We start from the raw sequence: 24,545 nt of genomic DNA, 5'->3' as shown, positions 1-24,545 counted from the left end.
GTCTTTGATTCCTGATCTGCTGTTAAAGTCTATGTTAATTCCTTAGAATCCCATAATTTTTTTCCCAAGCAAATTCTGAGCAGTTCTGGGATTCCTGTACCCGCAGACGCAGTAGGTAGCTAACATGGTCTGCTCTGCAACAGCTCAGGCTGCATGAATGGTCTAATTAACACCTCATCAAACTCAACTGTTGGTTGTGTCTGGAGAAATTCCCCCTTGCACCTGTGCATCCACAAGACACCATTTCCAGCCTCCTGCATAGCAGGTCCAGCCACCGCAGCAGCTCTCTGCTGCAGAGCCCGCGCTTACACCACCAGCAGCTGCACAGCTCCAGGCCCTGCCAGCCCAGGGTGACACCGATGGCTGTGGCTGCTCTGAGCCACTGCTCCGTGCAGGGTGCTGGAGGAGCTCAGGGGCAATAACTCAGCACTGGAGGGGTGCAAAGCTCAAGCTTCTGTGCTTCAGGCTCTCCTCCCCTCAGTACATCCCACGTCCAACACTGGGTAGTGCACAGCTGTCACCCAGCACAGCTCGGTGTCACCTGCCTAAGGACAGCCTCTGGACACACTGCACAACCTCCTACATGCTGCAAACTTTCAGGTGCCCAAACTGCCCGTTATTGTAGCAAACCCCAGAGAAAGGGGCACGTCAGGAGGGATTCAGTCCCATCCTGTCCTGGAGGACAGGCATAAGGATTTAGTCAGAAGAGCCTTGGAGGTGTTCAGCAGATACAAATACCCAATTCATGTTGGCACTGACATTATTTCAGGACAAAATTTAAGCACAAAGAATAAGTTTAGTTTGGTTGCTTAAGGTAACAGCTAAAAATAGACTAAAATATTTGGAAAACAGAGCAGGGAACAGGAAAATGTTACTCTAGTTAATACTTCACAGTGACTCTTTTCTCTGAGTGTTTTGGGACCTCAGGTATCCCCAAAGGCTTTCCCTGGAGAACATCTAATGCCAGTTTCTACTGCTGGAGAGCACTCCCTGGGCTTCTCTGAGGTCTCCTGTCCCATTTCAGCTCATTTCCATTACTTCCTCTACCAAAACTCACTTACTCACTTTGTGTAACACGGCACTGCCTGCCTGGCAGATGAATCCACCCATCTTTGCATCGGGGGTGTCATCTCACCCCTCCAGACTTAGTTAACTCTTGATGCAAAATCTACCACTTGACATATCTCCTCCTACATGATTGACTTACACTGTTCATCACATTCTTTTTTAAATAAGAGAAAAACTGCAAATTTCACATCATCAGGACTGTGAGCTGCACACACTTCACTCGAGAGCCTTCAACCTACCGTGAGCACTATGTAGACCACTCATGGTGATCTACCAAGGCAGATGGCAGATTTGCCTTTGAGAGAACCTTCCTAAATTCCCTCTCCCCTCTCCTGCTTGCTGATTGTGTGTGGCTTGTTCAGGACCCTGAGAGGCATGTCCTGGCTGTGACAGCATCAGGCACATGCTGAGCCACATCCTGTGGACCAGTTCTGGATGCTGCTGCAGAAGACAGAGCTCTCAGTAGCACTAACCCACATATTGAAAAGACCTTGGGGAGCCACGGGGAATAAAGCTCAGGCTGTCAAAGAGCTTAGGCACTGGGGTTTATTTGTTTATCCTTTTGTAACTCCATGTCCAAATACTGCAAATGAGCATTTAGCCCTTTGTCTTTGTGTAATCAGACTTGTCCCTCCTCTTTACGCCCTGCCTGGTAATAATGGGGTCTTTATGTGGAAAGACCAGCAGCTCTTTTCCCGCAGGACCCTGCAGGCTGTAAGGCCATGCAGGCACGTGCCGCTTGCTGTGAGCTGCAGCCACCAGGATTTGGAGTGCAGGACACAATGTTTCTCCATGGGAGAGACAAAACTCTTTGAGCACCCATGGAATAGAGCCCTCCTGGAAGGCAGGGATGGCGGCAGAGGAATGAAGATATATCTTGGAGAGCAGGCATGCTAATCAGAGCTTTTCCACACCAGCTGGGGGGTCTATGAAGAGCCCCCACTATCCCATCAGCAGGGCTGCAGCTCGTACATACCTTCCTTTCATTTGAGATGGGGTGTCTGCCATTATCTCCACCAGACTGCACACTACAGCCTTGCTCCCAGGGTTGCTGTCAGTCAAAGCACAGCCCAGCAACATTTAGCTGCTGGACCACCCTGGCCGTGCGACTTGGCTCTTCCGACCCCTCTTCCCTGGGACCCGGCTGCGGCGCACGAAGGGCAAACGCAGCAGTAGGACTTCCCTTTCTCTAATAGCTTCTTGGCTCTCATCCCCATTGTTTTCCTTACTCAGCCTGCTCCTCCCGGCGCTAATAGATTTCCTGCTGATCAAGGCTACTACAACATTTTGTAACTCCCCCTGCGCCGCTCCCACGCGCGGTACCAAACGCGGGCTCTGTCAGGAGATGCTCTCATGTGGCACTGGCAGCAGCCATGGTGTGGGTGCAGAGGCTGCTCCCCCACTTTGGTCAGTGGGAGGGATGCTGGTGTCACAGCTGGTTCAACCAGCTTTATGGTCTCTTTGTGCTGCTGCAGCAGAGCTGAGAATCTGGCCCAGGCTCCCTCCCCGCCTGCTGGGGACTGCATCAGTGTGCTGTTTATTGTTTCTGCCAGATCATTCCTGCAGATGTTAATGAATGCTAGACCCAGCTTTGCTCCCAGCAGAGTCCCTTCCACACCTCCCCCTGCCCAGCCTTCTGCACTGGAGTTTCTGTTTACAGTCCTGCAGGGAATTTCCCTTCTGCCGCATGGTCTTCGAGCCACACAGACCCAACTCCTGCTGCCAGCAGGCTCCCACACCTCCCTGATTCCTGTAGCTGTCCAATGTCACCTCCAGGTGTCTGCATCCCTCTCTGTCACCATTCTTTCTCCACCTCTGGCCTTCCCAAACGAGAGACATGCCAATCCCTCTAGGAGGGAGAAGAGAGCTTGTCCAGTGAAGAAAGCTGCTACAGGTTCTTCCTCTGCACAGATGGAGAAAGCGCAGTGAGAAGAAATTACCGAATGGGAAGAGCAAGGCAATTTGTCCAGGAGGACTCAGAGATTATAACGTGCACATTGGTAAGTGGTGCCAGGACCCACATCCTGACCCTGCAGCCCTTGGGCTTGCAGCAGCCTGCATCCACACCACTGCATTTTCCTAACATCCCAGCAGGGTAGACACCTCAGCCTGCCTGTAATTGGGAAATGCTAGAAATGCTTGGGAGAGTGTTAATCATTCCATCCCAAAATCACACCAGGGACCTCTGCAGAACTTTAGTAGCACAGATGACCATGTCCCAAAGCCTCTGGTACTGTGGTGGCTCAGCCACACTCTCTGGAGGCTGTTGGACATTGGGAAGCCAAGGAGCAAGCTTGCCTGCTGCAAAGGACACTGGTCTCAGGAGGGGTTTCTGAGCTCTTTTAATCAATGTAACACCACTTACCCTTCCAGGAAAGCAATGACATTCTTTCTGGGCCTTCCAATGTTTGGCCCATAGAGGTGTGCCCTGGAATAAGTGCGGATAAGTTGCAGCAGGCTTCTCAGCTGAGTGTAATCCTTTCCCAGCTGGCTGCCATTCACCGAGCGGCCGATCAGTGTCCGATAGTTATTGGGCTCTGAGAAAATAAAAATAAACAAGCAAAACTTGTCAGCTCTGCTTCCTCCTCTGCTCTTCCAGAGAGACACACAGCTCACCCTGTCACACAGCTTGAGCTTTGCAGAGGGCACAGGCAGCTCTGCAGAGCAGTGGAAGGAGACTTTGAGGAGTGGATGACAGCCACTGCCTGCTCTCCTGTGCCCCTTTTGCTGTGTGCTGGGTGAAGGAGCAGTACCTTGGTGTCATGCTCTTGTCCCCATGGGGTTGGTCTTCCCCTGGCACTGTGGCCACCATACAAGTCCCTACAGTAGCTGGCCTGGCCCCTCAGGACCAGCTGGGCCCAGCAGCCAGGGCAGAAACACTTCATGTGCTTTATACCAACTGAGAGAAAGGTCCAGCTAAGAGACTCACACCCCAAGTCTTGGGGGTAGTGCTGCCTTACAGCCGGGGCCTTTAAATCCCTCTGAAAATACACTGGCAAAGCATCCTGGAAGCTACAGGTATCCTCTTCCAAAACTGAGTATCTTCCTGCTACAGTGGCTCTCCTGTTCCCACACTCACCATTGCCCAGCTCCCAGGAGATGTTGTATTTCTTGCTGGCACTGTACTTCAGCAGGCTGAGGGCATTGGAGCTGTTCCAGGAGTTGTTGGGATTTCGGCGCAAAGCATTCAGTGCAAAGATCAGGTGAAGGCCAGAGCAGTCAGCAAAGTTATAGAGTTTGTCTAGAGACCTGGCTGGGAAGAAACAAAAAACAGTTTGTAATTCAAAGGATAGCGAGTTCCAGGGGGGTTCAAATGATCCTGCTGTCCATCATACCTTGCCTTCTATGTAGGATGAGCCAGGGTCAAATGCCATCCCCACGACATCTGTAACTGCAGAAAGGCACCTGACCTTTGAAACCCCGATAGGATTCCAGGTGTGGGTTCATCTCCTTCCAGCATGAAACTTGGATGCTCTCCACCTCTGTGTCAGAGCTGGGGCCATGTTACCAGAAACAAGTGGCTTTTTAACATTGCTTTTCATCTGCTCTTGGCAGGGAAAGTTTGACCTTTCCTGTGCTTATTCTGCCTTGCATCTCTTTCAGAGCAGATCCCTGCAGTGTCTGGGGAGCGGAGGAGGAAGTCACCACCCTGGAGCTGCCACCTCTCCTGCACCCCACAACAGCCTGGTCTTTGCTCTGCAGCCCCAGTGCAGTAACCCAATCCTAGCAATTACCAGGTACAGGCCCCCTGCATTGTGCACCTGGCTGACATCTGTCCTGCACACACAGAGTGGAGCTTTGTGTCAGCCCCCTGAGCCTCGGGAGAGAGGGGCTCCCTGCCTAGTGACAGCCTGGCCAAACCCTGCTGCCAGCAGGCCCTCCCAGGGTGCTGGGGGCTTTGTAGGATCTGTGTCCTATCTGCTAGCCCCAAATCTGCCTGGATGGCATCTCCCTGTACTGTGGCCTCGATGAGCAGCGGTGTCCAGCAGCAACAGGAGAAACCAAAGAAAGAGCTGACCCACTATTTAGGGAGGTGTGACACTAGCACAAGGCAGAGAGACAAAACACTTAATACCCTTTTTTTCTGAAGACTTCCCTAAAAACTCAACACCAATCAAATTGCTGATGAAGCTAATGCCAGTGTTAGCAGGATACAAACGCACGTGACAGCAAGAGGAGATTTGGTTAGGGAGCAATTAGATAACTGTGGTGTTTTCAATCATCCCTGCCTGTTGAATTGCATCCCAGGACACTCAGCAAGCTTCCTGAAGCAGCCTTGGAGACACAACCACTTAACTGTGAGGAGCCACTGGGGATAGGGAGGTTCCAGGGGGCCAGGGAAGGCAGACTGTAGGCTCCACTTTCAGAAGAGGGGAAGGAGACACTTGGGAATTACAGAGTAGGCAGACTGGCTTCAGGTCCCAGAAAAACACTTGGACAAATAACCAAGTTGCTTGTCAGCACTTACAAAATATAAGGAGATGATCAACAGCCACAGGAAAGTGCCAAGAACAAATCACACTGAAGCAATCTACTGACAGGAGAGCAGAGCTTGCGGGCAGCCCTTTAGGTCTTATACCTTGATGGGGTCTGAGGCTTTGTACACAAAGAATTGCACACAATATTCTCTCCAGAAATTGAGGTAACCCTTATCTAGACTGAACTGCAGTTAGAAATATGCGCACCTAGGTCAGCTCCCAGTAATTTGTTCTTACAGTGAAGGGTCTAGGCAGCCTGCTCTGGGTCTATTTGCACATCGCCAAAAAAAGTGGGGGAAAAAGGAGCAGAGGACACATCAGACTTGCCATGGCACCAGGGTGATAGCATGCACCACCTTTGCCAAGGGAGATGAAGGGGATGTAGGGAAGGCCACCACACACTAAGGGAATTGCTCTAAGCCCAGCAGTGATGCTCCAGGATTTCCTGTAGCCATGCTGCCCACCTGAGGTACAAGCGAAACACTGACAAGAGGGAGCTGCTCACTCCTGGTGAGACAAGCTGTTCTCTATATATCTGCATTTATTCTGTTGCCTTTCCTGGTCACTGAAAGCTTCAGTGAATACAGAGCCAGCTCAGAGGTCTGAGAAGAATAAATTTATTTTAGAAGTAAAGATTTAAGGAGGGTCCGGGAAATAAGCTAACTGAACAGCTAACATTTAATGCAACACAGCAAAGTTATGAAAAGAAGAATGCAAAACTGTGGAAGAGAAATTCTTAATCCCTTTCACAACCTTTTTCAAAATGCTACTGGTTGTTTGAGTGAAAAGTAGCTGAATTAGATTAATCTAATGTATTCATCCCAGTGGTCCAGCCACATTAGCTGTTTTTCTGGATGTTTAGTGAATTAGAGACAGATACAGTTACTTATTACTGATTTACTTCAGACCCACAGGCAAAAAGCTGCACTTGAAATGAGACTCCTATAAAGAGGAGAAGATAGACACCCAAATGGCAAATCAGAATAGCAAAAAAGGTGTTACTTGCAGTTACCCTGCTAGAAACGAAACCTTTTCACTGGCACAAAACAATTGTACTACAGAAGGGGATTTAGTTCATGTTTAGGAGCCACTGCAGAAGACTGGGAATTGATTTTCCATGCATCCATGAGAGGAAACAAGACGTCTGTTTATCCCAACACAGGGCCTGCCACTGTGAAATTATATTTTCCCCATGACACTTATTTTGTTTCCGTGCGCCTGGACGCAGAGATGCCACGTGTATTTCATGTTCTGCCACGACTTTCCGAGCTGGAAACCTCAGCAATCAGGGGAGTGAGCTAGGAGAAACACACAGATGTCTGGGGTTCGATCCTGCACGTTTCCGGTGGTCTCTGAAGACAGAAGGCTCTATAGCCTACACTGAAGCTACAAAGAGCAGAAAAGTACTAATAAACCTACCTCTGTATCACACCAGATTGTTAAAACAGCCTCTCTTGACATCAAGACTAGCAGGTATTGAATCCACTTTCTGCCTTCGTTCTTGGCAACTGTCTTGGGAGAGCGCAGACTTGGAAACGCCAGTCAGTGACCCTGACAGGGTTTTGATGATCAGTTTGCACAAGCTAGCTAACCATTAGTGGTTAAAGGGCATGCCTCTCACCTCTGAGATGATTGCCTGAAAAACTGGACACCCTCATTGCAGACAGCTGCAGTTAGATGACAAGAACACCATCATGCAGTGTATGACAGCAGTGTGCTTAAGTGGCCAAGGAGGCCAATGGCATCCTGGCTTGTGTCAGCAACGGCGTGGCCAGCAGGAGCAGGGCAGTGATTGTCCCCCTGTGCTCAGCACTGGTGATGCTGCACCTTGAGTGCTGCGTTCAGTTTTGGGCCCCTCACTATGAGAAAGATGTGGTGCTGGAGCATGTTCAGAGAGGGACAAAAAAGCTGGGGAAGGGTCTGGAGCACAAGTCTTGTGAGAAGCAGATGAAGGAGATGGGGGTATCCAGCCTGAAGAAAAGGAGGCTCAGGGGAGACCTTATCACTCTTTACCAACTACCTGAGAGGAGGCTGTGAGGTGGGGGTTGGCCTCTTCTCCCAAGCAATAAGGTATAGGACAAGAGAAAAGAGCCTTACGTTGTGCCAGGGAACATTTAGATTGGATACAAGAAAAAATTCTCCACCAAAAGCATTATCAAGCATTGGAACAGCCTGTCCAGGGAAGTGGTGTAATCACTACCCCTGGAGATATTTAAAAGATGTGTAGGTACGGCACTTAGGGACATAGTTAAGTGATGGAGTTGGCAGTATTAGGATAATGGTTGGACTGAATGATCTTAGAGGCCTTTTTCAAACCAAATGATTCTATGGATGGCTAAAGCACAAAGAGAAGCCTATTTAGAAGACTTTGAGTGATGTCCAGTCCTCCATATGTACAAATAAGGCCATAAGAAAATGCTATAAATATTTTACTGCCATGACTAGGGATGGCAACATTACTTTTGAGTAATGAGAACAGGAAGAATTGCAGTATTATTAACAGCTGGCTAAAACTCACTTTGAATTCTGGATAATTGCACTGTTTTTTCTTCATCAAACAAAGAAAATCATACAGGAATTTAACCTTTCCCCAGCTAACAGATCATTAGGCAAGGCTTTCACAAAGCACTTCAATAGAAAAAGCCATTGTCGTACCAGAATGAATCTTAATAGAGCAGAACTAGATTTATAAGATGTTCTCCCTGCTCCTTCTCCCCCTCTGCCCAGTGCAGAGATGCACATGCTCAGCACTCACGTGCCACTTGAGCTCAGCAAGAAGGAATAACGAAAAAAAAAAAAAAAAAGTTCAAGGATGCTGGGAATCAGCTTCTTCCATTTATAAAGCTCATGTTGTTGGAGTGAGGCTGCCTGAAGCAGCAAAGCCCTGTGCTCTATCCCCTCACACCCAGCAGCAGTGCTGGTGTGGGGGTCTTGCTTGGCTGGGTGCCTTGGTGGGTTTGGGACAAGCAGCAACCAGTATTCAGAGACAGAGGCACAAAAATTAAATCAGAAGATATTTGTGATTTCTCAAACTTTTAAATTATTGGTCGCAGAGGCTTGAACTCATCTAGGGAGTGAACACAGCCCGACAATGCATGGCTGGGTGGCCACCAGTGAAGATCTGCCCACAGTCCTGCCCTCAGATGAAGCTCTGCACAGAAATTAAAGCTTTTAGCTGCTTGTATTGATCTCATACCCTGCACTGAGAGAGACAAACAATTTCAAAATGCAGAAGGTGTCTGTGAAACCACAAATGATGGTGGGGTTCAAGGGACAAGTACATCCTTTGAGATTCTTTCCCATTATTCTTCTTTTTATACAAGGCTAAATTTTAATGTTTTCTGAAAGATGGATGGTACTTAATTCTGTAGCATGCCAACACAAAATCTGAGGCACATTAAAATATCTCTGGCAGTTTAAAATAATTGGAAAGATTTTCCAGTTGTAGTTACTGAATTAAACATTATACTGGACTTTATAAAGAGCACAGTATTGACTGCTGTTTGGTAAGAGGGACAGTTCAAGAATCTCTGGGTTTGAAAGTCTTCCACATTTTTTATTCTGCTTCAGGAATTTTGCTTTGGCAGAATGTAGCATGAAGAGTGGAAATTCATGTGTACACTGAGATGGAAGCTGGGATCAGTCAGTGGGCTGAGGGGTGGCAGGACATGGCACGGTGTGCCGGGGCTTTTGTAACTCTGGGAAGGCAAGCAGAAGGATGGGAAAGAAGAGCCTGTTCCCGCTCTGTCCCCACCATTCACCACGTCCATCTCTTGCATGTACAGAGTATGCAAGCACCAAGGAGGGTGAGATGAGAGCTGAGCATGGGGTGGGCAGGACACAGCACAATTCCCAAATCCACAGGTTAGCTGAGAGACCAATCCAATGAACAACAGATGAACCCCTCAGTGGATAAAGCAAAGAAATGTAGCTCTAGAAATAATAATTTCAACTAATGACAGATATTGCTCAACTCTGCGTTCTCCATAAATTCTGAGCAAGTCTGGAGCGTCCCTGCACACAGCTCCTGGTGCCAGCACTGAAGCCAGCAGCATCCCCTGCCCCTTGAGCACCCCAGAGGAGATAGCAGAGCAGTGGGATTGGGAAAGACCTGGCAAAGAGAAGCCCAAAGAGAAGTTTACAGGGAGGGGGCAGAAAGGGCAGTACAGGCTGTTCAGGCTAGAGATGAGTAAGATGGCTGGTCAGAGCAATGAATGGAAAAAGAAAGATATTCCCACTTACAGAAGAACAAGTGGGTACATGGAAAATTTATTTACAAACAAATTTGCACCGTGGTCAGCTGAATCCCATTTGCTGTCTCTCTTGCATTGAAAATCCTCATAAAACCACTTGTGTGTGGCAAGGACTTGGTGTTTTCTTAGCAAATAAATATGAATCAGAAGACACGCAACAGACAATTAGAATAACTCCAGACCCATGGGACAGGTCTGCAACACTGGGTTGAAATCTTCCAGTGGATTGCATTCCCAGTCACAACAGGGGGTGTCCAGAATCCCCCCATCCACAATCTGCACAGTTAGAGCACCAAAGATCAGCCTTCACCATCACTGCAAATTCAGAGGCAAGGCAACATCCCACACTGTCCGTATGCACTGTAACATCCAGCTTGACCCACCGGATCATGGGAAGATTTTCCTATCATAGCTGCATGCTAAGCCACTCCTTCAAAGTTGTTGCTTAATAAGAATTTTAGTGATTTCAATGCTACCAAGAAACCCACACAGTTGCTGGAAACTGCATTCTAATGATGGTCATCCCATCTGGGAAGATGTTTGGTTTTAATTCAGTTTTCTGAAGCATTTTGCCATGCAGTAAAACCACACTGTATAAAGATGCTGAAGAATTCCTGGGCAAAATTGCTGTCTGGAGGGAAAAATTTGTTCGCCTCGGATACACATTTCACCTGAAATGATCTCTCTACCTGGTCAGGCTCCTAATGCCCTCCAAAGAGGACTGAGGTTTTCAGAACTGCCCCTTGCTCTCCTTTACCTGCCAGGATCTCCTATTGCTCCAAGGCAAGGTGCAACGTTGGAGGTCTGTTCTGAGTGACAAGAAGTGCTTTGGCAGAGCCTAATGGTGCTACAGAAAAGGGATCTAGTTTAATCCCATCTGAAGAATACCTGAAAGTTGGAGGAACTGGCTTTAATACTGCCAGCCAGCAAAGAAATGCTGCGCACTGTGCGTTAATGAGAACCTGGATTTTATATCCAGCTGGAGGACAGATGGGGGATCTGGGGCTATTCCCTTCAGAGTATCAAGGCGGCCTTTTTCCAAGGGAATTGTCATCATCCCTGGTCTTTAAGCAGTTGAACATCGACCCTCGATATTCATTCAAGTCTTTAACTAGATTTTTCGTTTCACTGCCAGTGCAGAGGTGATTATGCTGACCACGTGAGCAAGGTTTAGTCCTTAACACCGCCGCACAGAAATAGCAGTCTGGGGGCTTGGTGTCAATCTCTTGCCAATAAGGAGCTTGGCTGGCAGCCATGGATTGTGGGCTGAGTTCCCAGCTGGCATATAACTTGGAAGACAACCACGAGGTCTGGGTTCAATATCCAATTGCTAAGGAGTCTGGCTGACAGCCTCATTTTGTGGAATGAATCCCAAATTAATACAATTCTTTTGATACCAGACAAGGGGCATGGCCTGTTTCCAAATGCTCTGAGGGCTCAGATAAAAGCCATAGGCATTGGGTTCAGTGTGTAAATGGTATCAAGGTTGGATAAAAGTCAGGATTGGGCTTAATCCTCAGATGGTGAGAAAAAGGAATGAGCCCTGAGCTCTGTCTTCATGCAAAAATAGAGAGCTCAAATGAGCAGAATAGCTCTGTTTTCAATCCTTGCGTGGTAAAGAGCTCACAGGACAGTAATGGTTTCTAGGAACAAGTGTAAATTGACATGGACCTTCAGAAGAGATGTGGGATCTGGGTTCAATCTCCAAGTGCTGTAAAGCTCAGATAATGGCCAGAGGGGCAATTTCCAAACCCTCTGTTCCAGTCTAGTGTCTGGGAAGAAACCAGGATCATATTACAGCTAAGAAAGCTGTTTTCTCCTGCTGCATAACTTAAGGTATTTTCCTTTTTGGATTGGGATGAATCCAGCATCTACTAAAGTTTCAGAGGGAAATGGAGGTGAGCAGGGAGAGTGCTACATGTTTGAGTGGAGCAGAAGAACAGAGCAAGGGAAAATAAGACTGTGAGCACCACCTGCTCTTCCATGTCTTCTTGGCCACCCCAGATCACTGGATCTGAGCCATGGAAATTGCTCCAGGGAAAACCTGGGTACAGTTCCTCAGCAACCTCAGTGCTCAGCAGTGCCTGCACTTCTGGGTGCCCTTGGGGCCTCTGTGGGAGGCAGCTTGTCCTGTCAAGAGAAGGTGACAGCCTGTGTGGCAATTCCATCTCACTGACACCGGCGGGAAACAGCGTGTGCAGCAGTGAGTCGTCAGCAGCCTGCTTGAGTCATTCCATTTTGGAAAAAGGAATGCAAATAAAATGAGCAGAAAGTATTCAAATATTATTTTGTCCAGGCATTTAAAGCTGGTCTTTTACATAGGAGAAGGAGCAGAGGATGGGGTTTTATCAAAAGCTCTATATTGATCCTGTGAAAAGCTTCAAATTTGATAGAGCTATCTTCCTGCTCTTGAGGAAATTTTAAATATCAAATTCCAGTCTCTGTGACTCTCAGCTTGAGCTACAAAATCCAGATAGGATGGACCACATCAGACAGGGCCTGATCTGTGAATGCTGCTACAACAGGCTGTGGATTGTGAACCTGACCTGCAGTTAGCCAGACTCCTGAGCAGTGACAGCAGGCTCGGGGTAAAACCCCCCAAAACCCCTTCTCGGTGTGGGAACTGTCCATTCCTAATGACCAGGGGTGCTGGAGAAGCTCTGTTGGCACCATCCCCTGCACAGGTGCTGGACACAGCCCAGTGTTTTGCTCTTTACCCTGTGCAAAGCCGTGACTCCGGGGATGGGCTGCCCCAGCACCACAGAGCTGCCTTCCTCCAGGCTTTACCTATGCACGTGGAGGGAGCAAACCTGCCTGGGAACACGGCTGCAGACATAACCCAGCTCCACTGCCAGACCTTTGCTGACAGAATGACTGTTTTATATGGCTGTAAGAACAGCTATAAGCGCAGCTGTCTGAAAAGCAACAAAATCTATGATGTGTGTTTCTAAACCCAATGACAGCTGGCAGTGCTGCGCTGCAGCTCATTTCTTCTTTTACACGGTTTAGTTAAAACACTTTTCTGGAATCACTGTGATTTATCAACAAACAGCAGTTTCTGGAACAATTTAAAAGCATTCCCAAATAGGTAAGAAGTGGTCAGCTCCTCAAGCACTCAGCAAGCTCCCAAATGGCAGGCAGCTAGAGATGGACAGGGATGGCTGATGGGAGGACCGAGAGCCCTCCCTGGCCACCTCACAGGGAGGACAGGGCTGGAAATCCCATTGGGATGGAGAAGGTTGAGGCAGGGGTGCCTGGGCAGCTGCAGAGCATTACCCACGGATGGGAGAATGATGATTTATAGAGTTTAAAGCTGGCTTCAGGTGCAAACATGAGCCATTTCTGTGCTGCCAGGAGAAGTGACTTGCTCCTTGCACAGGGCTGCTCCCTAGCCACATGGAGGGGACCTCCTGTGACTGAGCCTGGCCTCTCAGGCACGGGAAACCCTGTGCAGCACAAACCCACAGAAGTACATACAAGGCAATGCCATAGCTCTCTGTTCAGCTGGATGCTGAAACACAAGGCAGAGAGAGAAGGTGAGTACTGTACCATGCCTGTCCCCACACTCACCTCCTCCTGCCAGCTGCAGGGCAGATCACAACAGCCATGACAGGAACCCAGAGAACCCCGTGCATCTCTTGCCGCTCGGGCAAAATGCATCCACGCTGCTCTTTCAAGCTGCCACAGTTGCAAGGCAGAGGTTTTCTTTAGAAATACTTTTTTTAGCAGCACCCGAAGCACTAACACTGAAGCAAGAGGGTAGATGTTTCCAGCACTTCCCTGCAAAAAGAAAGCTGGGCGGCGCAGGCTGCGCAACACCTTGTGCAGATATTGCATGGCTAAACAGGAATGAAAGATGCACAGGTACAAAGCATGGTTTTAACGTGCTCATTTAATCTCAGTAAAATGCTTAGCCCAGGTAGGCTGCGCATCCAGCTCACCAATGCCCTTCAGCCCAGCCAGCAGCTCCCATACTTCATTTTTTGCTGCCTAAACTGCTGTCACGTGGCAGACACATGGCTGGATTCAGAAGAGCCTCACGCAGGGATGCAAGCCAGATCCACCCCACAGCATCCCTGGAGCCACAGAAGGAGCAGAGCCGTGTACCAGGCCCGTTGCCTCCCACCCCCCAGATCTCTGGCTGCTCCAGAGCAGAGTGACATTGATCAGTCATGCGAGGAGGCTGAACTACCACATCGGGAACAAATTCAAACTGAGGACTTCAGTGTTGCCAAACCCCAACATTCAAAAATCATGAGTCAAACTCACAAAAATCATGGGACTGGCTCAAGAAACCTGGTTTTAAGATAATTTTCGTTGCCTGTTGTTTTCAAAAATTTGGGGTGCCTTTATAAGATGTTTCTGAGCTCTTCTACTACCAGGAGAGTTGAAATCGGGCTTGTTTTTATTATTCCTTTTAGGCAGTTGATGTGCAGCAAAACAAGCAGTTTACAAGTTGTTTGACTGCCTTTCCCATGGGCGGGGAGTGCAGCTGGTGGCCAGGGATGGCAGGGGCACGCCTGAAGTCCCTCAGCGCCGGGTGCTGCAGCAGAAACGCTGCTAAACAGGGATCTGGCCATCCCCTCGTACAATCCCTAGCCATCGGGAAGCAAACCCAGAATTCACAGAAATCAGGTGCTTCATTTTGTGGGTGTGAGTCAATGTTTCCTATCGTGCAAAGAGCCGTAGGAATGGTGTGCTGCTGAACCCGCCTGTCCCAGTGCCGGCACATCCTCTCCTGCCTGCTGACCCCGCTCTCGCCATCGCCTGTCCCTGGCTGTTCCTGCTCAGAGGAGCAGCTGACATCCCTGGGAGGAAGAGGGAGTTGACTACGTCTCTTCACACACTTTGTGAACTGGGCATCTGGTATTTTTCAAAACTCTGAAACATTTTAACTGAAAACTGTCTTTAAAAAAAAAAATTATTAAAAAAAAAAAAAAAAAGAACACCCAAAACCCCGACCAAAAAAACAACACATAAAACCGGAAATGTTTCAATCTGAAATCCTTAATTAAAACCACACTCTTTAGTACATAAAGAAGGAAGTTAAAACAGAAATGTACTTTTGCACATTACAGACAGCATTATAATAAACACAGAGCTCTGCCAAGAAAGAGGCATTTTCAAGGCCAAAATAGATGCCTCCAGCTGCACTTGGATAATGTCAGAGGGCCCGTCTGCAGTGCCGAGTGTGGCTGCATTTGAACACAACAGTGACCGACCAAACCTGGCGGGTGAGGAACATGGCAATTACCGGTGCAGACTGCAAGCACCACAACCCACTGGGGTCAGAGCTCCACCAATTCCCACAGATCCCAGACCCGGCTCTTAATCTGTAAAATATTTGAAGGAACTGGCCCTGGCTCTCTCTGCTCCTCTGGGCTCACAGATATGGCTCAGCTGGAGGGACCCGGTTTGGCAGGAGCTCTCCCCAGCTAATCTTTGGGGGAATCTTGTACCAAAGCACACAGGGTGGAGTCTGAACCTGATTTTGGAGGCACAGATGAATGGCTGGAAAAGGCCAGCATCGTTAGCGTGATGTCCTGCACCAGGCAGCCTGGGACACACATGTGGAGCGCACAAGACAAACCCAGTCCCTCAGCAGGACAGATCAGATATTTTATAAAGGTACCGACTGTCAGCTTAAAATCTGCTGCAGTTATGGAAACCAGCTTACACCTATGTGAAATTTTGCAGTTATTTAGCACCCATGGTCAAAATAGGCATCTGGCTTTGAGCCCAAACGTACCTGTTTTGGCTTTCTAGTGACTGGATCTTGCTATACTCCTGCCCTGTTAGGTTTTCAGTTTCTCGTGGATAGCTCAAGATTAAGGTCAAGCCTCCTCTAAACACGCTTTCATTGAGCTGTATTTGTTGCAGGTCTTCAGCATCTTCACAGTAATGCAAGACGTTCCAAGCTTCCAATCAACTCTTTGCTGTCCTACAAGCCTTACCAAGCTGTCAATAAACCACTGCTATGTGGGGCATTTAGGATCTCATGAACCAATTGATTTGCTGTGAGAGGACAGGTCTGCTCAGACTCCTTCTCCTCTTCACCAGCTGCAGAGCCAAAGCAGCCTTGTCTGCACATAAGTACCAGGAGAACAAACAAGACACATTTAAACAACTACAGCAATTAGCCTCACACATGCTTCATGGAGAGATTGTTGGAGGGGAATGCTGATGTGAAATGATGTCACCTGCTTCGGAAAGAGAAGAAGGAAATAGGAGGGTTGACTGGTTGATTGAGAGGTGAGAAACAGGCTCTGTGCATGTCTCCAGAGACCAAGATAAATAAAAGGAGCACAGATGATGTCCCAAAAAACTTCATTAATAACAAACAGAACACAGAGGACATATTTTTGAGTGTCTGACTAAAGCAGCTAAAGTAACTGGAGTTTGTAGGAACTGGTAATATTAATTACCATGTTATCTGCTAAAGACGGAGCAGGGCAGGTCCCAGACACTCCAGGCTGTTGGAATGCATGAGGAAAAGTTGCTCTGGAGAAGGGAAAGTAACAGGGGAGGGGATGTTTATTACTTGAATATTATTGATATAGGAAGTTGATTAATAGTCCAAAAACGGGAGTAAATTTGAGTGCAAGTGGTTACAAAACCCAAAACCCCAGCAATTTAAGGCAGTGAAGGAATAAGAAAAACGGATTAAAGATAATGTATTTCAAAAAAAGCAAATTTGAACAAATTCAGGGCACAGGTCAAGAGGATCTCTGGGGAAGGGAGTTTAAGACAGCATTTCCCAACCAGTGAGCCATGGAGAGGCAACAGCTGTGCTGTGGGTCAGGGGAGAGAGCAACAGAAAGAACAGCAGGAAAATACCCTGCAAATATGTACAAATAAGAGGAAGAAAGAGGAAAATATCAATTGGTAACTCTGTGCAAAAGAGTAAGCAACATATTGACATAGAAACAGATCTTTTCTTTAGTTTTCATTGAGACAATTAATTGTTACATGACTGTTAGTTACATTAATCTGAAGTGTGAAAGAGCAGCAGACCTGAAGAAGGACAGAACAAATGAGAGACCACTTAGGAAACCCAAACCACAGAAGTGCTTAGTAATCACAATGAAGTCTGTGTCAAATTGTTTTGCCAAACACAGAGGATTCATATGCATTCAATAAATACCTTTTCTGCATTTTTCACCCAGAATTTTGCCACTGTCAGCATGCCCTCTTACAAGAATTTTGTATTTTGCTGAAGTGGTTTTACTCCTGGTACACTGGAAGTATATTTATTGCTTTACCCCCCTGGGCACAGATATGTCACCTGAGCAGGTTCATCCTTTCAAGGGGAGGAACACAGTGATGACTCACAGTGATGTAAGTATCCAAAGAGCCCAAGGTGAACTCCCTTGAATCTCCACACCTCTTTATATTCTTGGACAACAACCCAAAGCCAGCCCAGTCCCATGGATCAACACTGCAGGTATGTGGACTTGGATGGGATGGAAGTTAAATTTCACAGCAGTCATCCTGCAGGCACTGCTGCCACATGGCTCCTCCGCTCTGGCTGGCACCTCTATGGTTGCTGTAGTGGTGGGGAGGGTGCTTATACAGCCTGCCAGGACAGCAGCTCCCAAGTACCATCCATTAATGGTATCAGGCCTAGAGCTGGCTGTCAAAACCAGGGGGAGTCGCGGAGGCAGGAGAGGCAGGGGAGAGCACGACTCGCTCGTGGTATGTGTGACTCGGCTAAACACACAGCAAAAGGCTGTGCTGTGAGTTACTCCACTCACAGAATGGATTTAGATGTCAGATGTCAGCTCTTCTCACGAGCAGATCCTCTGCATGGCTTTTAATACGTATGTGTACCCAACTGCTGGGAGACCTACAGCACTGCCCTCCCTCCTGCTCCCCTCTTAGTACTGAAACACAAATCCTTCAACTGAAAATACATCAAACTCTGGAGCTAAAGAGTCATACTAAAATCGAGTATATGAAGTGCTGGTTTAAGCTAATGGTGTCATTGGCTTGCCTTCTGGGAGAGGAATCTGAGGTTTTTGCAATATACTTGTCAGACTTTTCAACTCATTCAGCTAAACAAATAACCACCGTTAAACCTCTGAAAGGGATTCTGCCCCCAGCCAGAGGAGACAGCCTTCTGAGACAATTCTTGGGGATAAAGGTTGATCTAAAAAAGTAGAATTTCTCAGGGCTTAACTGACTATCTCACTGGTTAAGTAAATGGTTTTCTTTCTGGGTATGTCATGATCTCTGCTGAAAAATAAATTCATGGACAATATTAAAATCAACTTATTAAAATAAATCCCCCCTCATACTCCTTGGCAGTCTCTAATTAAATAATTCTACCTGAAAATCCCATCGACTCAGATTACTTATGTGATATGCCCACTGGCTCCCACCTTTGGTAAATGGGAACCATGTGGGCAGCATTAGGAGAGGGAAGTGCAAGAAAAGGTGAGCCCAGTGAAAGGCAGATGGACACACTGTGGCATGCTGGGGAAGATTAAAGGGAGACACCAAAGGAGGGATGAAAGCTTCTAACAGTGGAGAACAGGAAATTTTCTGTGTCTGAGGAAGGTTATAGGCTTGCTCTGAGCAGGAAGGAAGGTGCTAGCAGCTGGAAGAAAAGACTAAGTCTTGTCCTGAGAGGAAATGCTTCAAAAGCATTTACTTTCCAGATTAGCAATGACCTTGCTCCATTTACTGCTGAGACTGTGGATGTTGGAAGCCTTATCCTGCAAAATGTGGCTTGTTGTGCATTATTGTACAGCTGACAAATGCTTCACGTTCTGAACTGGGAAATATGCTCACAGCACTCAGAAATGACTCAACAGATTCTCACTCAGATTTCAGGTCATCTCTTCAAACCCTCAGTCTGAAACCTTAGCATAAGAAATTCCTATTTAAAGAGAAGTGATAGGATAAAATTATAAAAGCTCAAACCACAGACCGAGGGTTCCACATGATCTCGTGCTGTGTCAGCACCAGGGGGACAAACAGGGCAAGCATCTGGACACCAGGAGGACAAGTCACTAGGATCACCTCCTGGAGAGAAAACAGAGAGGCAGAGGGTGCCCAGGATGAAAGCAGCAAACTTGGGCAGCCTCAGTCTCTTCCCAGCAGCGCTGACCAGATCTGGTGGTGATGTGCTGCTGTGCAACACAACAGCTTTGATCACAAAGACTGACGGCAATGGAGAAGCATATATCTCTAGTGATTAAGGAAGGAATGTGAAATATTTTATGCACATGTGTGTAGAAACAGGCTCTATCTTTCTAGGGCACTTTTGGCCATCCAATCAAGAAGGCACAAAGGCACAAAAGCACTTGTGTTTGAAGAGGTGGCAGCAGCAGGGAGAAATTTATTGGGCTGGTCTGTCAGACCCTAGTTGATCATGATTTCTTTCAGGTGAATTTTAGTGGTACTCCAGTGATGACAAATCCTGGGATGGCAAAGACAACATAAGCCCACAACTATCAGAGGATCTGGAAAACCTAGCTAGCTTCTGGTGGCTGTTCACTCAAATTCAATCTAAGCACCACAAAGACAGGGCAGAAGGGCAACCCAACCTCCACAGTGCCCTGGAGGAGTTTTGGAAATGCTGTTGATAACCACGCTCCAGGAAGGCATTGTCTGGGGCACTGCATGAGGGCTGGGTTTTAACCACTGAGCTTCCTCTGTGTTCCATTTCCTGACACAAGAGGTGCTGCAAGTCCTATCAGAGATGATTTCCCTCTTCTCAAAGGATGGAGATCTGCGAGGTTTCCTTAGCCTCTAATGGCTCCTTCCCAAGGACAGACTCACTAGGAGGTGCAAGCTATTGGCAGCTCAAGGGCCCAGAGGAGCTGTTGACCGTGTTTAGGCCACGATCCAGAAGACTTGATTTCATCCAGCATAAGTGGAGCTGTTTTATTTATTCTAATGGTCTGATGGTGAGGGAGGAGTGCTCCCTGGCTGCCCACAGCAGCCCTGTTCCAGGCAAGAGGTCCAACACACAGCCCTTCTCCAGAAAACACTGCTCACAGGGACAAGGCACCCATCCTCACGTGCCACCTGGAAGCAAAGTTTCAGCAGACTCATGCTGCCTCCCAAGAGACATTTAATCTTCTCTTAGACCTGCTGTCTGACACTCTGTGTCTTTGCCAGCCAGGTGGGCCCATGTGACTGCTCCACATCATGCTGAAGGACTGTTTGAGCCTCCCTTCTCCAGAAATGGCCAAGAGGAGATGCCTGGAGAAGAGCACAGGAAGGATAACCACACCATGGCTGGCCTCCAGGAATCAGCGGCACAGGGCAGCAAGGATGCAAGGACCAGGAGCCTTACTTCCCAAATAAAAGCAGTAGTAAGAGGCAGGATACAATGACAGCCCCAGGTCATCACATGCACCACGAATATGATGAAACTCACCTCAGAGTGACCTGCTGTGCCACCCAAAGGTCTGAAAGCAAGATGTCCTTGCTCACATAAAACAGTGAGAGTCGGCTGAACCCTCAGAACAGACTCATGCCAAATTATAAATAAAGATCCAAGAAGACTTGACACACTAGTGAGGCAATGACTAGAGAAATGACTTATGAAGTGCACAGCGAATGCCTGCAGGGCTGACCAAATGGAGGAGAAGCTTTTAAGAGCTGCAGAAGCTTTCCAAAGGAATGGAATCCGAGGAGTGCCAATTTGTGTCAAAGATTTTCCATCTGCACACAAATAAATAAATAAGAAAGATGGAAGCAGACAGGGAGAAATCTGTGTTGTCCATCACAGAGCCCTATGTGGGTGTAGCTCCTCCAGTGCAGTCTGTGCTGAGCTCCAGCGAGACTGAAGCGTTGCAGATGGCCAGCAGTAGTCATCTGCGTGGGGCTGACTACACTTCATAGGTCCAGTTCTGCCCCTGGAATGAATACTGTGTCCTCTACATCTCCAAGGTGTTCTCCAGACCTGCACAGCATTGATCTGCCAGAGAGGGAGCAACAATGTCCCTTGGGCACAGCATGGTTTGGGAGCCCAGCGAGAACAAATGAAGATGTGAGACAATAAGCAGAAGGGGAAAAGAAATAATTTTCCATGACCAAGCCATGACATCCTAGCTCCCATTAACTCCCACTCCTGCTCACCACAGCACCTCTGCATAAGGACACCAGCCTTGCCACCCACCGACACATCCGTGGAGGGAGCAGAGAGGGAGGCATGGCAGGCAAAGAGGGGACAAAGGCAAGCCAAAGAGTGCGGGAGGGAAAAAGTATTTTGGGGTTTATTTTTCACACAGGATTCACAACATTCCTCAGAAAATTTAATTTTGCTGTCCTGTTCTTGTTTGCTAACCAGAACCAATTTAATTTTAAAACAACACGCAGAGCCAACAGGGGAAAAAACATTTTGCAATGGCTCTTCGCTCCCACTTGGAACGGCGAGCACAGCTTAACTCGTTCGGCTCTCGCAGTTGCAGCACCAGCTCATGGGGAGATGACCCAAGAAGGCTCTGCCTGGGAGGAAGAGGGAACTCACTGGTGCCCGTAAGTGACAGAATAAAAATGGGTTTTTTTGAGCAACTTGACAGATCCCACTCTGCACATCTGTGGGGGCTGGAGGTGGTGGGAGCAGGGAGCAATTTGTTGCATGGAACATCTTCCTGTAGCCCTGTCTCTCCACTCGACAGCTCACTCCAAGGTTTGTAGAAAAAAAATGGCTTGTTGCTGCATTTAACAAAGAGAGAAAGCTCCCATTCCTCTTCCACTACCAAGAACTTGCACATTTCTCATATCAGCATGTGAGTCTTCTGTGGTTTTATGCCTTGTTGTGAGAGTTTGGTAAACAAGCTGATAAAAATCAAGAGCTTTTCAAAGGCAAGGTTAACACACTCATGTGCGACCTGGCTTGTCAGAGAACACCAGAAACTCCAAACACGTTGCTTCTGCTTACCATCTGCATGAGCTTGCTCAGACTAAAATAACAAAGTGTGTTTCCTGATCTCCATCAACGTAAATAGAGCCATTAAATTGCAAGGCTGTTTACATTCTGGGAAATAGTCATTGCATTCATCCTGATTGCTTCTCATCCTGCAGCCCCAGCCTACCCACACTGTGCTAGCCCTGCTGCAGCCCACAACTCCACTGACCACCAGCTAACACCAGGCATTGGGACCTGCCACGTCTGTGCCACAAAACCAGTGGAAACTCCTTTGCAAATATTGTATGCCGGCATCCAAATTTGGTTTTATAACTAGAAACAAGGACACACTTGAAGGATCCAGCTCTCCCAGTTGTAATATCTGGCAGGCGTAGAAGTGGGAACATTCACATTTTATAAAAGGAGATCTTTTGGTAGGTAAAATCATAAACATTAGAGCAGAAAAAAAATCCTGGAGCTTGCCAGTGGTGTGCTTACAATAGCTCTGTCTTCTGCGTCATGCAAGGACCAACACTCCAACACAAGCACGTAGAGATAGCCCGGCCTCCGTCCCAGAGGATTTATGTCCTGGAAGAGGAGGTGACGGTGCCATCTGTAAGCTGTTGCATCCCAGAACATGAGAGCCAAGCACTGAGCTCTTTTGGCCAAGGTCTTCTGCTCACAGAGGAGGGCTGGGAGCAAACCCTGCCCAGCCCTGTGGGGGCCCAGCCACACCAGTCAGCACCTCTGCACCCATTTGGGCAGGGGCTCCTGGGTGCTGACAGGGCCATTAAACAGCTCCTGGGAACATCCATGCTGCACTGCTGGGCTCCTTACAGCCCCAATAGGTGTTCCCTGTAAATGGGGGAGACTGTTGTTTTTTTTGTTGGCCTAGCTTCACCTGCAGAGTTGTCAGGAATGAGAATTCCACATTTGGAAATAATAACAAAAGGATAAAACTGGGCAAATAATGATGCAGGCCAGGTCACACATTCCCATTTTATTAGATTCAAACCCTCCTGAAAGAATTTCCTTGTATCTGCATGTAATAGTTAAGTGCAAATATTTTCTAGAGGACATTCTGTTTCACAAAATGGAGGGGCTCTGTTTCTGTGCTGGTTACATCATAAATTATCAATTATAAGTGTGGCAGATTTTGCCTTTATGCTCTCTGCATAACAGGTCTCTGGACCTGTCCTTGTGTGTCTGCCTGGCGAGCCAGCTCCGCAGTTCCACAGATCCATCACAAACATTCCCCCCTGCAGGGCCAGAGAGTCTCTGTATTAACACCCTTCACTGCTCCTGTCCTTGCCTCAGTCCCAGATGAAAATATCCTTCTCCTCTTTCACATATGGCTCTTCCCTACCCTCTCCCTCTGCTAACAATTAACTCACTGGAGCATTTGTGAACCAGAACAAAAGACAACATGGAAGATTAAAGATTAGGCCCGTTCCCCACTGTCCTGATGGGGACAAAGCCACTCTGCCCAGCCCTGTGCTGGCTGGCAGCATGCAGCAGGAAGCCCACAGAGTATGGACAAGGCTAGGGGAGAAAGGAGTGTGAGTGCATTTGCTCTAGCTGCTGACATTCTGCCAATCACATCACGTGTAACCATTTAACAACGGGGCTCGTGAAACCCAGCACATCAGCATTTGCTTTTACCTGGACTGTCAAGGTGTCTGTGCCATGCAGGCTCTGCTTTTAAAAGAGGGAAGCAAATATGGATTTGCACTTGCATTCAAGCAACAGTGAGGTGGGATACCCTGCGGGCACGGCATTGCCCTGGGCACAGCCAGTATGTCCAAGGGAACAATCCTGCCTTGATTCAGAGCTGTTAATCACATTCCAGGAACCACTGCAGGTTCTAGAGTTACACACCCACTGGGAGACAGGCTTTCATCACAAATCTGTAATTAAAGGGAGATGTCAATGTTGACTGTTAATAACTTGGAACATCGGTTATCCTTGGAACATCAGTTATCCTGGGAGTTCAGCGAATATAAAAATGTAAGTATTTTGATAGGGCTCATCAGTTAACATACCAACTTTAACTCCAAATAAATCAAGAAGGTTTGATGTTTTTATGCCAAGATATTTCTGCAGAAACAGAAAGTACCTCGGTGTAAACACAGAAAGTCTCAGCCACAAACCAGATAGGCACAGCGTGTCAGCACAGAGCACCTTCCATCTGTCTCTCTGCATCTAAAACAGTTAAAGAATTGCTCAATACTTTGCACAATAAACACTAAATATCATTACAGCCCCTCAGGTTTGCTTCATGGGGAAGATAGAGTGAAAAAAGACGCCTGTGGCTAGACGGTGTGTTTTAATCATGTCCAGCCCTCTCTGTTTGAGGTGTATGTATCAAGTGTCTGTCCAAACAGGAAGGACGCACACACAGGATAGTCAGAACAGCTGAAACTCACGCACTTAAGAGAAGGAAAACATCCCCCAGTTGTGCGTGGGTTGGCTCTGAGGACCAGGAAATACGCAGAAGACAATGCCCAGGGACAGGGCGATCTCAGCCATGGGACATGCCTGGGCACAGTGCAGGCGTGTCAGTGAAGAACAGGACACTTTGGGTCAGGGATGGAGACAACACCATCCCATGCCCAGGCTCAGACCTGCTCAGAGGACACCTAACCCAGATGGGAGAGGTGAAAGCAGCAGTCATGAGCTGTTCTCAAGTTCGTGGCAATGTTTCATTGTCAAAAAGGCTGTGCTGGCCAGAAATGTTACTACATTATTCAGCATTAAAAAACATTTTCCACTCAAGAACAGACACAAGTTTGAAGCCAGTGTAAAAGCACCCTCTCAATCAGTAGTAACAATGGCATCATTCAGTTCTGCTGATGCTCCAGGAGAGATCAGTACTTCTGC

At 47.7% G+C, this 24,545-nt stretch overlaps 1 protein-coding gene across 1 annotated transcript in view; it reads right to left on the bottom strand.

The window, feature by feature from the left end:
- HPSE2 (heparanase 2 (inactive)) overlaps window positions 1-24,545 on the bottom strand; it is a 106,141-nt gene that overhangs the window by 31,195 nt on the left and 50,401 nt on the right. The window contains exons 4-5 of the mRNA XM_005520656.3: window positions 4,148-4,321; window positions 3,434-3,605 (exon numbers count right to left, since the gene is read on the bottom strand). Coding sequence (XP_005520713.1) covers window positions 3,434-3,605; window positions 4,148-4,321 — 346 coding nt within the window. The remainder of the gene's footprint in view (window positions 1-3,433; window positions 3,606-4,147; window positions 4,322-24,545) is intronic.

This window comes from Pseudopodoces humilis, chromosome 9, assembly GCF_049639895.1.
Source record: "Pseudopodoces humilis isolate 2021_Gansu_Grassland_sample_001 chromosome 9, ASM4963989v1, whole genome shotgun sequence".
NCBI classification, from domain to species: domain Eukaryota; kingdom Metazoa; phylum Chordata; class Aves; order Passeriformes; family Paridae; genus Pseudopodoces; species Pseudopodoces humilis.
The sequence above is the reverse complement of the archived record's forward strand: the minus strand, read 5'-3'. Positions and strand labels throughout refer to the sequence as shown.